We start from the raw sequence: 13,935 nt of genomic DNA on the forward strand, positions 1-13,935 counted from the left end.
AAAATGATAAACCACTTTGTTTCTATGTTTTTTTAATGAATAAACAAACAACAACCATGGTTTCATAACATTTTTTTTGTTCACACAGACATGGTGTGCTGTTTTATTGGGAGTCATGCTATGAACTGGCCTAGTTTGCAGTCAGATGTCAAGTGGGCAGTCACACTTGTGGCACACTGGCCCCAAAACTAAAAAATGATCTCCAAGCCCTTAAAGCCTCTGGGGCAAGGTTGCCCAACCTTAACCTCTAAGTCTACAAGGCTCTTTGTTGCTGTGAACTTGTGTATTAAGGAGGCCTTGTTATGTCCATTTTAGCTTTTAAAGTGAAACAATTTACAACAAATCTGAAACATTCAGATTTTTTAAATAAACATTGATCATTTCTTTCATTGTGCAAAACTCAAAGTTGATGAAACGCATTCCAGTTTAGCCAAAAATTGAATAGTAAAGTAAATCAAATTCTCTCGAATTCTGCTTCGAAACACCACGAGAAGCTGGTGACAAAAGTAGCCAATTTCTCTTTGACTGTAATGCCAAAAAGTCAAACTTTATGCCAATAAAAAATGAATCTGCAGATCCATTTCAAAGATTCTTTGCTATGTTTTTTTTATTCTACTATATTCTACTATTATTTCTACTAATGAGAATTTTGGGGAAGAGAAGTGGATAGGAGAGGGGTATGGAGAGTATTTGTTATTTTTGTTCTTTTTCTTTTTTTATGTTGAAACCTTTCAAGTTTAATTTAGATTTGATTATTTGGCTCAAATTTAAACTTTTTTAGGGGTACCCAACATTGTTGAGGTGGGCGGGGCAAACTCCAGTCCATACAGTTTGTTACAGTAGGAGTATGTATGACTAAACCCTTGACATGCACGTAGTATAAAAATCCAAAATTGTTTTGGATTACATTTTCTATTTCTTTATGATGGCTGGATGGCTCAGTGGGCTGGGTGCAGGAAACCTGGGTTCTATTCCCATGGAGCCAAATCCAGAATCCAGTGTGGGTCCTCAGGCAAGACCCTTCACACTGCTGCAAAACTGGGTTCCCCTGATCCTTGCAAATACAGGGGAGTGACAGGAAGGACATCCAACGTAAAACCTCTCTGCCAAAAAAAACTGTGTAATGCTGTGGAAGCTGATTCGCTGTGGCGATCCTTAATGGGATTAGCCAAACGGTGAACAACATTATATTTTTCTTTATAGTAACTAAGAATGAGCTCTTTTTTTTAACTCAGAGTGGTGCTACAGTTAATAGGCTTTCCCAAATAAATCGGAGAGTTACATTTTATTTAATTGGTAATAAGTGTATAGCTTGAAAATGATGATTTTAAACACAAGCAAGAATGATAGCTATCTTGACACATCATTTTTTGGTGGAATCATATCGTACAGACAGTAATTTGTGGCCTTTTTTTTCACTTTGCTGGAGGTATGTTACAGTTTTTTCTCAAATCTACTTATGTGTATTTCACAATGAAGATGCATTATTACTGAAAGATAAGATAGACACAAAATATTTTTGTTTTTGTTTAATTTAAAAGTTAATTTAATAGAACTTTTACTTCTTATAAGAGTTTGTTAATGTTTTAAAACAGGATGACTATTAATAATCTTTTGGAGAACATTAAAATACGTTACATAATCTGAATCATCTGTGTGTTAAAGGTGATTGGATCCTCACCTCATTTTGCTGTGTTGGCGACCAAAAAAATCCCTTTACAGTTGATATAATTAGAATAAAAAAGAAGGACTAGAAGCATTTGATTAAATTAACCACCACTCCAATAAGTGTGAGAATGTTTGCCTTTATTGTCCTTCAATCAAGTACCACCTCAGATTCTCTATTGTCCCCGTAATCTGGATTACATGATGAGCACATCCTAGATAAAGCAGCTCTCTGTCTGCCATCTGGAAACCAGTCTGCCTGCATCTTGTGAGCTGCATCTGCGCGTGCACCCCGCCCGCTTTCTCTAACTTCATTACCAAGGGAGACTACTTTTCCCTCCCATCAATCTCAAGAACTGACGGGAAAAACACTTTTATCAAAGACTATAAAGATCCTGAACCAGGATGTTACAAAGGCCTGTTCAACTTGCTCTTCATGGCTAATTAAGTCCAATGATAAACAATAGAGTCTGGGCTTCTCCTGTTTCTTTGTGTGCACTGACTAACTAATGTTCATGGATTCACTTTGAATTTTAATCAGGGATCATTTGGAATAGAGTTATATTCATGTGTAACTCATGATTCTATCAGGAAGTATCAACAAACAGTCTGCTTCATGAATTGTAGTACTTGTGTTATCTGTGTTGTTATTGATTCACCTTCAAGCATGACAGAAAAATCATGAATTTTTACTTAATTTTAAACCCGAAAATCATTTAGTTATTGTTTCTCTTATTTAGTTTTTTCTTTTGAAGAAATTTGGAGAATTGATATATTGACACTTGTTGCTGAGGCAACATTTCATGTAATTTTCAGCTTTTAACCAAGACAAAATCAATTTAAAAAAAAAAAGGTTTTATGCTGTGTATTGCATTGTGCAATTTATACACGCATTTGTTTTAAAATCTATTTTTTTAAATGGCTCTAATGTTCAGTTAAAGAGTTAATATTACATTGTTTTTTAAGGAATTTACCTTTTGTAATGTTCAGTTTCATTTTGTTTGTTTTCCTTTTTTCTGCACCTTTTTTGTTTATTTTTGTAAAGTGCAAAAAATATTCTAGTAAAACTTTTGTTTTTCCCCTTTCAAGTTTTAATTATTCATTGCTTTGTACTGATATGTGTAGCCCTGGACATGACATTCATTGACAAAGAATGATAATATAATATACATAATTTTTTTTGCACAAATATGTAAAATATTACAATTGTAATTTTAAATGCTAAAGCTAGCATTATAAATTACAAATGTAATATTTTTCATCATTTTATTTTTGTGTTTTCTAAGCAATTAACAGAGTTCTGAGATACGAGTATGTGGATTTTTTTTTCTTTTAGTGGGAAAAAACTCTATTTTACTGAGAATAAGGTAATATTTTATGATGATATATTTGATAGTATGGATTATTTTTCACGAACTAGTCAATATATACATATTTATTTGTTGTTGTTTTTTTACACAGATTGTTTTTTTTTTCTTTCCTCGCTTTTGTTTATTTGCTCAGCCACTTCACCAATGGTTTGGATTTCTCCACAGACATTACAGAGAGCACTGCTTTAAAACAGAAAGTGTATGTGGGCAGACGGCCAAGAAAAGCTATAGAAAAACAGTTTTTGCAAAACAGTTTGTGCTCATTTTCAGGAATAAGCACAAGCTGCTTTTCCATCTGCTATCAGAGACATTTTTCATTTGTCAGTAATTTCCCAGCCTTGTCCTTGCACATCCTCCCCTATTTTCAAACTTCCTCTCTTTCTTTTTCTCTCTTTTCTCACTGCCTCGCCGCTATTGGTCGACAGTGCTGATGTCATCACAGAGGCAGGGGGAGGCAGGGAATATAAAACCTCTGCTCTGACTGTGCAAACGCAGACAATCTTGCTCCTGACTGAGCTCTACCAAACGGATACTAAAGCACCACCTGGCCCAGTACACCACCCGTGCCAGCTCCGACCTGCTGCTATGTGTAAAGGACTTGCATCGTTGCCTACCTGCTGCCTGGAAAGGTACAAGCAGATTCCTGCAGAGATTTTTTTTATTTTGGGTTTATTGCATCTGTGCTTGGGCTTTTGGAATGTAAAATCTGGACTTTTTAGTTCATGTCACATGTAAATGTTAGTTTTATGTTCAAAAAAGTGAATTTTTGCTGCTTTTCTGTCCCATCAGAGCCAAGGAGATGAAAGCAAGACTGGGTAACATTCTGCAGAAGCCCAGTTGGACTCTGTCATGTCTGAAAATTGGAAAAAACAAGTAAGTATCATGACAAATGAGTATTTTTACAGCATTATTATACCCCGATCTTCAGCAAATACTCTTCTGATTTATGTCTAACCAGTACTTTGTCTATTCATAGGCCAACCCTGGAAGAATGCCTTTGCTGGAAAGAGTCTTTTGAGAAGCTCCTCTCTAGCAAATGTAAGGAAACATTCATGTTTGTGCTCTTATTTTGGCTGCAAATGTTTTATATTTGTGTGGCAGTTGTGCTATAATGACAAACACCTTTATCTCTGCAGACGGACTGTGTGCCTTCACAGCCTTCCTGGTGTCTGAGTTCAGTGAGGAGAACATTGCATTTTACTTCGCCTGTGAGGATTACAGACAAACCAAGTGTCCTACCAAACTTCGTGCAAAAGCCCAAAAGATCTTCAATGAATTTTTTGGAAGTGAAGCTCCCAGAGAGGTAAGAATACCCCAAATTTAAAAAAAAAGATATATCTGAATTATGGGAAAAAATGACACTAATTAATAGTCTTTGGTTTATCGTTGTAGATAAATATTGACCACGAAACCCGTGACATCACCAAAGCCAACATGCAGACCCCCACACCGTCTTGTTTTGACCTGGCTCAGCACAGGATCTACATGCTGATGGCTAAAGACTGCTACCCACGCTTCCTCCGCTCCCCGGCCTACAGAGATCTAGTGTGCCAAGCCAAGCCGAGCGCAAAATCTCCGAAACACTCCCAGCCAGATAAGAAGGTGTGAGAACTTCTCCATCGGTCTGAAGAGGACCTTTAGCCACCAGAAGATTGCAGAACTTGCTGCGTGCTGGTTTCCCAACCAGAGCAGACAGAAAGCAAGCATGTCAAAGGGCATCCGTGGGATTGATCAAAAACCTAAAAAGTGCCTCTGAGGAGAGACACAGACAAGGTGGAGGAACACTGAGAGCTGCTTGTGTGAAGTGGACTGATGTGCCAGTAGAGACGATGGAGGGGCAAAGCCCAAGAGGGTCGACCTGACAGACCCAACGTCTGTTTAAAAGCAAGGGAGTGGAAGCAGGAAAAGAAGAAAAAAAGCACCTTTTTTAGCAAAGTTTTTTTTCAAAACTGTCTTGTGCAATGTCCTATTTTTGAAGTGCACTGGTTTTTAACAGTCAAGTGAAACTATTTGTATTTATTTCTATTTATTCATCTGTAGTATGATTTACATTTTTACCAGAAAATGTGTTGATAAATTGTGTCTTTTCACAAAGAAATACACTGAGAAAATAAAGTGTGGAAACTGGAAATCTTTTGTGTTTTTTCTATCTGTTAGGTCTGGATACTCACTGACGAACAAGATAATTAAGCTTACCCTAGTGACACAGATGAAACACTGGATTCAAACAAACAAAACAGCCAGGTGAACTTGTGCAAACAATCAGACAGATGGTCTGGCCGAAAAGAAAAATGGCAACGATTCACGTATGAGGCGATGTGTTGACGGCGTTGCTAAAACACGTCCCATAAAGGTCCTGGACAATGCAAACCCGCCGTGTGTGTTGCTAGAAAACAGGAAGCATCACAGAAGTTGTGACAGGATTAACGTAATAGGAAGAGCTGTAAAGGTTTATTATTACTTGAGACGCTGTTTGCACCTGCCATCAACTTTAGGTAATAAATGTCAGTATGGCCGCTACCGCGGGCAGCTGCAGCCGGTCGCTACCCAACAAATCACATAACAAAGGGATAACACAACCCCTCCTCCCCGTAGTCTGTAGTTAGGTAACAATGTTTCTGATGGTGGGATTGTATAATTCCCCTCCTGTGAAATATTATCATGATTTGCTTTGGTTTAAAAAAAGAATCTTGCTGATTATTTGTGTATTCAGATGTCATCAGTGCAGAGTGGAGCCATTATCAGGTGGACAACAGCTGGTCCCGAGGCCCGATCCATATGCACAAGTCAAAATGCCGCCTTCTTCTCCATAGTAACCCTTTGACATTTTCGACAACACGCGGCAATGCCTGTCCGTAAAACTGGCTCCATGAATAATGAAGCTGCAGCATGGGTTATCCAACATCTAGAATAGTTCATTTCATTAGTGGAGATATTTAAAACCCTTGCAGGAACAGGGTTTCATGCAGAGAACATTTGATAAAGAGGATCTGGCTTTCATCAAGTTGAACTAAAAATGATAGAAACAGCTCTTAACAGTGTTAAAGAACGAGAAACAAGAGCAAACTGTTAGTTTTAGACATATTATCAGGGGGAATAAGGCTGTAGCCTCTCATGTGAGGATATTTTTTTCTTGTGGTATTGATAAATTGTGTGATACAATTGTGCCCAGGAAGAAAATGAACAAATTGATGGAACCAAACCCTTTATACTACATTCACACCAGGCTTGGAAACACATCTTCAAGCCACAACTTCCAATGAAAAGTCTATGGCCAAATCCAAATTCTTCCCCTACCCCTACGACTTCTCCCTACCCCTTAAATCGTAGGGGTATTTGAAGGAGCAGGGCTGTCCAAAATAGGATTTTTAAGAACTTACCCTCACTGACGAGGAATGTAGAGCCCTTAGCCACAGGGGTGAACTGTGCCACAGAGGAGAAGCACATTTCTTTGCATGGCTGTGCTCTGAAGCACAGAAGTTTACATTTAAATATAAGTAATGCATTTTTGTTCCTTGCTAATGTAGCTGGCTGTCGACTATTGATGATGTCATCAAGTAGTAGTAACATCTGAATTTGAAGACACTATTTTTCCGTAACTCCCTGTTTGGAGGACTAAATATAGGGATAGAGAAAAGCTGTAGGGGTAGGGAAAGAATTCAGATCCGGCCTTTGTAAACATGTTTAAACGGACTTACGCATTTAAAACTTGAACAATCATTAATCGCTATGCATGTTTTTAGGTCAGTTTCTATGCTCTATGTTCAAAACAGGTGGTCACTGAGCTCACATTGAGACTAGCGACTCCTAGCCTAAAACACAAACAAAAAACCTAAACTGTTTGGATTGCGAGTTAAAATTAAGTTGTTTTTTTTAGCAATATCTTCCTGTTCCACTCAATGACTTCTGGTTCTGTCTGCAGTCAGGTCCTTTTAAATCAACTTAAAGTTAAGTTAAAAAAAAAGGAATAAAATCCTAAAAAAAATCATAAAATGTAAATGTATTAGTCAAGATGACACATCAGCTCCAGAACCAAACTAAAACATTTAAAGTCATTCTCAGTCGTAATCTTTTAAATCTTGACCTCTGCTTTTTAATTCAACCCTGTAATGTTGAAGATGTCGCTTGAGTTAAATAGCACACGATCTTTGACATTCTATTACTCTTCAACCGCAATTAACGCAAAATCAGCTGCTTCTGACGCAGAAAAGCTTTACATCGTTATCTAATACTTTATTTGTAAAGTAAGTGTTGCATATCAAATTCCTAGTGTTGCATAGCTAAGCAAAGTTGCTCGTTTCCCCCCCAAACCAGCTGATTTACTTTGCTTGTGTCAGCCCTTTACTACTGTAAAATGTTGCATCTCAGAGCAAAGCTACTCATCTCCACTTCAGAATCTTCTAAAAATAGATTAATTGTGAAAAAATTAAGCTAGATAAGAGAATATTAGATAAGACAATTATTTATTTTGTCACATTCATTTGCATGATTTAAAACTTGTCCTCCAACAAAAATCAAGAAAAAAAATAAAAGAAATTATTCTCACAATACTTACAAATAATTTTATATCTATTTATGTATGGATTCTAAATCATAAATCAAATAAAATATTGAAAAGGTAAAAAATATAATGAATGCATATAACCAGAAAAGCTGAATTTTAGCATAAAGATTTACTCAATGGTATCCCATTCTATAAAGTTACGGCATACATTAAAATAAAGAATCAATAAATCTATTTGGATTATTTAACTTCTTTACAATGAAGACATTGTTTTGGGCTGTGGATCAGCACAAAAGCTCCTTGTAGATGTTTTGTGGAACTGGACCTCCGTTGTTTCCTTAGCTGTCATAAGGTAAGGTATATAATCTCTAGCATCAAAGTTAAGCTGCAAGGAAACCTGAAAAGAGTATGCGGCTAGGTCGCAATCAATTGTGCTTTTATTCTCCGAAGTTTAAGACTTCCCTCCTAACTATTCCTGTCTGACTTCAAAGGAAATTTACTGGGTGTTGCTCAAAGCATTTGACTTCTTTTGAGACCCACATGTGAACAGATGTCATTGAACCTCCTTTTCCATTGACGAAAGCCCCGCTGTAGCACAGGAAGAGATCTTTTTCTTGAGGGGAAGACAGGCTGGTCTCAGCCAGTTTTTTACTGCCTGGTCTGATTAATATTAAAATGCAATTAAAGAAGTAAATTGGAGTTCTCTAAAGACAGAAAGAATAGGAATGAGGTTTAAGGCTCTAAATTTAGCTGGCATTTAACTGGCCTAACTCAAGGAAAACTAAAAAAAAAAAGAAAAAACATCAGTTGTTGTAATATAACAATTTTCTTCTATTGTCATTAAATGAACTATTACATTCTGAAAAACATTTTTTGTTGTCTATTTTTAAGATTTGTATTTTTATAAGCTTTCCTTACACAGCAAAAAGGAAAGTCTGTGTTTTTGTTTCAGGCTGGATCCTTTTTTCAAATTCTATTTCAAAGCAACACTGACTCATAGTGGCTGAAGTGGTCAACTACACACATGGGAAATTGTCCATTTTAATGTATTCAAAAACTTTGAAATTATTTTACTTTATTTTTTTAATATGTAAACTTATTTCAAACACAGATGGGAAAGAAGAGACATAATATTTGAACAATAGCATCAAACTCTGCAGTCCAAAATGTCATTGTACTTGAATAATAATGATCACTTTTAAAAAAATTAAATGTAAATAAAAATTTGACCATAAAATTAGGTTTTTAGATTCCAAATCCTTTTTTATTTGAAACATCATTTCAATGAAAACCTTCCCCTAACATGGACAATAAGCAGTTTGCTGAAAAGTTTATGTACCCTGAAAGAAATGATCAAATCTGGGCTATTGATACAAAAGATAACATAAAAGTGTAAGTTTACCTCCAGTATCTTCTGATAACCATAACTCATCTTCAGTTTTGACCAAGTTTCCTGAGCTTTTGTAGCTCACTCATCGCCAAACCATAAGCAACCCACCTCCGTGTTTCACAGTAGGAATAGTGTTATTTTCATAGGCCTTGTTGACTCCTCTCCAAATGTAGTGTTTATGGCTTGATCATGCAGGCTATTTTTATTCAGGTACCTCCTTATTGTAAATATTGAAAAATCCACACCACAGTTTTTCAGATAGGATCCAAAGCGGTCATTGCAGGACTGAATAAAAGATGCAGAGGTCTGTGAGGAGTCCAGAAACTCCAAGACCTTCTTTGCACACTCATTGATTACTGAGTTAAATTTAGGAAGCTAACTTTGCAGAGTTTTTTGAGTTTATAGTAATTCAAAGGACCCATCTTAAATACAATTTTGCTTACTTATTTTAGAAACAACAAAAATAAATAAACACTTTTGTTTGTTTATTTATCTGCTAAGTTGATTGTTACATTTTTTTGAATTGTTCCATTTCTGCAAATGTTTAGTAGCATCTTTGTGGTTTTTCTTTTGATTTATTGTTAAAACAGTTGTACAGGATGTTCTATGCTGATAGGAATACCTCAAGCTAATTCAACAGGAAATGCTTTAGTTTGACTTCATCAACAGCAGACGAGTCTGTCCTGCTCCCTCCATCCATCACCAATCCAACTCACCAAAACTTCAGACTAATTCCACCAATTTGCTAATATAGGGCCTTGTGGAAAATCTCTTTGGAATGCACTAACAGAAACTTAAAGAAACTATTTTTATATTAATGAAAACAACACAATTAATGTATGACATAATTGACCCCTATAAGAAGCTCCACAGACTGCCACAGTTAGACTGCTGTGTCTTTTTTAACCACTAGATGTCACTAAAGTAAAGCTTTGGACCTCTGAAGACTTTGTTTTTTTGTTTTTATTTTTTTCTTTTACATCAGTCTGCCCACATTGTTGTATTTAGAAAATACACATATATAATCTTTGAAATTTAAAAATGATGATGATGAAAATAATTGATTTATTTCTCCGGGTTAAATAAAAGATCAATAAAGACTATTTAAAGACTCTCTCCAGTGTTAAAAACCACTCTTTAAGACAATAAAGATCGAATAAAACCAGAAATAAAAGTGTAGATTATAAAATAAGATAAAGTGATTCCCTGTAGTATAAATATGTGTTTATACAAAGGCTGTGAATGTTAACGCGTTAACGCGCACTATTAATAAAACGTAATTAATTACTTAATATTTATTAATGGCATCCAAGCCTTCCTGCTGTGAGATCAGGGTAGTAAAACTCTGTCTAAAATAAACTTAAACTTTGTTTTACATCCTGTGATTGAGATTTTATTAAGTTAAAGATATAATATTTATAGTTTTTGGACAAAACCAATCTTCTATTTTAATAAATAAGGCGGAGAACTAGCATCATTCTGACAGCTCTAATGCAGCAGCAGCTGTACATCCGCAATAAAGGGTGTTTTATAATTTCACAAGCGTAATAAGGAAAGTTAAAAAAGCTAGAAAAAAAAGAAAAACAGAATTTCATGAAAAATGTAAAATAGAATGCAGTGCTCTTAGGAGAGAAATTCTTATTTTTTAGGCTGCCTGGTGTGACTTTAGCCTGGATTTCTTTGTATTTTCTTTCAAAAACATGTTGATTAATTTGTTGACACATTTTACTCTTGTTGTTTTTTTTTTTTTTAAATTACACCTAAAACTTTAATTCTGTTGGATATTCCACCGCAAAATTAATCCCATTTTTCTAGACAAAATGATCTGTTTTTGCATGATTTTATGTCTAGTGTGTGAATGCAACATGGACAAATGACAAAATAAAGGTAATGTTGCATAAGTGTGGTTGTGCTGATTAAAATTACACCAAATAAGCAACCACATTCAAAATACAAAAGTAAATTCAAAAGTAGAGAATAACCGAGTTTTAGACTCTTGGTTCCAAAGGGCTAAAAAATTCTAAAATGAACCATTTTGCGTGGGATTTCATGTTGTGATTATTTGCGGATAATAAGTGGCTGGCAAATACTGTAACTAAAAAATAAATAAATACATAAATGACGGCGATTAATCTGATTTTTTTTTTTTTCCAGATTTGCGATTAGTTTGTTATTTTTTTAATCAATTTCTGGCCCTATAGACATGAACATGTGGATGAACTACAGATTCCTATTTAGAAATGTTAGAGTTGAAATAATGTTAATTTTTTTCATATTTTTTCTTTCATATATTGGAAACAAATTTCTTTTCTCTCATTTTCTCACCTGAGATAACAGAATTAACAATATCCAATGAAATATAAACCTCCATTAACTTAATAATGACACTTTTTTTTGCCAAATAAAAAAAAAACATTTTAAATACACATTTCTTTGAAACTTTTTTTTTAGTTAGAGCCTTCAGAAAAATGGACCTCACGTGTTGTGCTCTTCAGTCTCTGTGCTGTCCTGAGCTCTGTGGCCCTGAGATGAAAATAGGTGCAGCCGCCACACGCGGTCCCACATGTGTCATCACTGATGACCCTCTTGGCGGTTATAAAGATGGAAGCAGATCTGGAGAGGCTGACCCAGTGTGCACATTCTTCATAACCCCCCCAGGGGCCAGCCATGTGCAGGACATGTGCACCTCAGTGTGGCCCAGACCTCCAAGTAGCTTCTTTTACTGGAGTTCTTATCTCACAAGCATATCTGAAATTTATCACTACATGTTAGTGAAGCTTGAAATAGTGCGTTGCATAAAAACAGTCCCTTTCTTTAGCAAGTGTTAGTTTTTAAACTGAGAATGTTGTCGTTTTCTTTTCTCTACAAGTCAGCAGAATTCCTTGAGAGGAGAAGAAGACAAATTCGGAGGCAGAACATTAGGAGAGGATGAGAAGATGAGTGTGTGGGGGGGTTACAAGAGTGTGACAGCAGCAGCAACATCATCGCACAAGCGTGGGAAATCTCCCGGTGTGGGTCCCTGGTGAGAAGAGGAGACTGTTCTTTCTTGTGACTTCGGGCTCCTCTGGGTTTTACATCCTCTGGATCGCGTTCAGGCCTGAAAGCACAGAAGAGATGTCACACATTCAGTGTCTTCCTCTTGTCTCCCTTTTTTTCTGCATAGAAATAGTTGATGCATGCAAATATTCTATGAGATGCAAAAAATAATAAAAAAAATAAAAAAAAACAATTATTTAAATTTTTCTTTAGTAATGTTTAACCTTAAATCAATGATGGACAGATAGATACAAGGAAAATGAAGGACCTACTCCAATGAAATGGATGTTTTTGGTGTTTTTAACATGTAATTGTAGCATTTTTCTCATGAAGCAAATATATATAGAAAATTAAGCGTAAAATTATATTCCTGACTATTTTTATTCAATTAGTTTTGAATCAGGAGCAGATGAAACGTTTAAAAAAGGCTAGTTAAGTTCCCTGCTTCGCTTAATTCTGGATCTGCTTATAGACGACTAGATCCATGAACGTCTTCATTTTCTTCATCTGAGTGGCATCTAGCTGGATAACTCCAATATTGCTCGCCATTTTTGTTGCACTAATTCTGTAACTGTAAGGGTGTGAGGAGCTGTAAGCTAACAAGAGAGCGTGTAAAGACATGGATGATGGGAAGAGGGAGCCGGCCTACTCCACACCAGCGATCCCACCCACAACTCAAAAACACATTTCTGATGAACTTAAAATTTGATTTTTTGATTTATGCAAAAAAATTGCATCATTATGATTAAAAGACTATTGAGAATACTATTGAAGTGGGTCTTTAGACTCTGTTTTGGTAAATTGTATTTAAATTGTTGCAGTTTGTTCAAGAAATTTTCCGTCCCATTCTTTTATTTTAAATGAGTGAGCACTTATTGAAAAGAATCAACACTTTTGAGACTTTCTACTAGATTAGAGATGATAACAGACATTTGGAGTCAGCCAGGAAAAACTCAGACTGCAAGTAAATCTTTATGGAAGCTGTTGCGGTTTATGACAAATTGCACTGATGACAGATGTTAAAAAGGTGTCAATGTTCTCAAGAACATGACTACTTTTTTTATTTTTATTATTATATTTGCCTTTTTTTAATTAAAATTATCCTCCTCTGTTATTTATTATACTGGTGATTTTTTAAAACAAATTCAATTCTGTTTTAATTATTCTTGAATTGTATTATTTGAGTAGGATTATCTGTAACTTAGTATAACTAGTATAGCATGTCCAACATAGTTTATGACAAATGTTTAATTTCTTTTTTATGTATTTGCTGTATTGATTTATGACACTTTAAAAACAGTTGAGTTGTTTCTTCAACTCAGTCGTCGGGTTATTTGTGTTGGGTTGTATTTTTTGGGTTACTCGTTGGAGCATTACTAATTTTGGGGATTTTAGCAGTTTCTTTTTTAACATCTGTCCAGAATCAATACATAAAAAATAGCCTCTGGGCTTTGTCTGGGTCATGGCAGTGATGCTATTAATGTAAGTTGTCCCTGAGAAAAAAATAATGAAATTAAATTTTAACTCAATTTAAGTTTTTTTCCTGAGGGTTTTTTATTTTTTTGAGTGAATCCTGTTTTACAACAGAGTATAAGGACCACAAAAAAGTAATATTACAAAACTAAAATTGTGAATTTACAAGAAAAAAAATTCTTAGACTTAAGACTTCAATCTCGTATTTTTACTTTTTTTGCTTGTAAACTAGCTCTAATACTCCATTGTACCTCTTTGACCTTAGAGTTGTGTAAAAACCACCAAACTATGGAGTTTTCAGTGTAAATTTTTAACTTTTTGTAATAATAACTGTCATGTTTTCAATTAGTCTTCACCTACATACTTTTACTTAGTGATATTAAATCTTTAGTGGTATTTATAACTCCTTTGAGCATTGCTAAAACGTCTAAAAGTGTATAAACGGTTCCAGTTGCACGCTGAGTCGATGTGTTTTAAAAAAATTAAAGTGTCATAAG

General features: G+C 35.2%; 1 protein-coding gene and 1 long non-coding RNA gene across 2 annotated transcripts; both read left to right on the forward strand.

Moving 5' to 3' along the window:
* Positions 1-2,971: 2,971 nt before the first annotated feature.
* Positions 2,972-5,166, forward strand: rgs16 (regulator of G protein signaling 16). Its single transcript, XM_024278890.2, has 5 exons — positions 2,972-3,664; positions 3,825-3,908; positions 4,012-4,073; positions 4,172-4,338; positions 4,428-5,166. The coding sequence occupies exons 1-5, from the start codon at positions 3,621-3,623 to the stop codon at positions 4,641-4,643; spliced, it is 573 nt and encodes a 190-aa protein (XP_024134658.1). The 5' UTR covers positions 2,972-3,620; the 3' UTR covers positions 4,644-5,166.
* A 4,456-nt stretch (positions 5,167-9,622) lies between these two features.
* LOC118598685 lies at positions 9,623-12,145 on the forward strand. The gene is made up of 2 exons (XR_004947782.1): positions 9,623-10,816; positions 11,385-12,145. It is a non-coding gene; the product is annotated as an uncharacterized LOC118598685 (long non-coding RNA).
* The last annotated feature ends 1,790 nt before the right edge of the window (positions 12,146-13,935 follow it).

The sequence above is a fragment of the Oryzias melastigma genome, linkage group LG4 (genome assembly GCF_002922805.2).
Source record: "Oryzias melastigma strain HK-1 linkage group LG4, ASM292280v2, whole genome shotgun sequence".
NCBI lineage: Eukaryota > Metazoa > Chordata > Actinopteri > Beloniformes > Adrianichthyidae > Oryzias > Oryzias melastigma.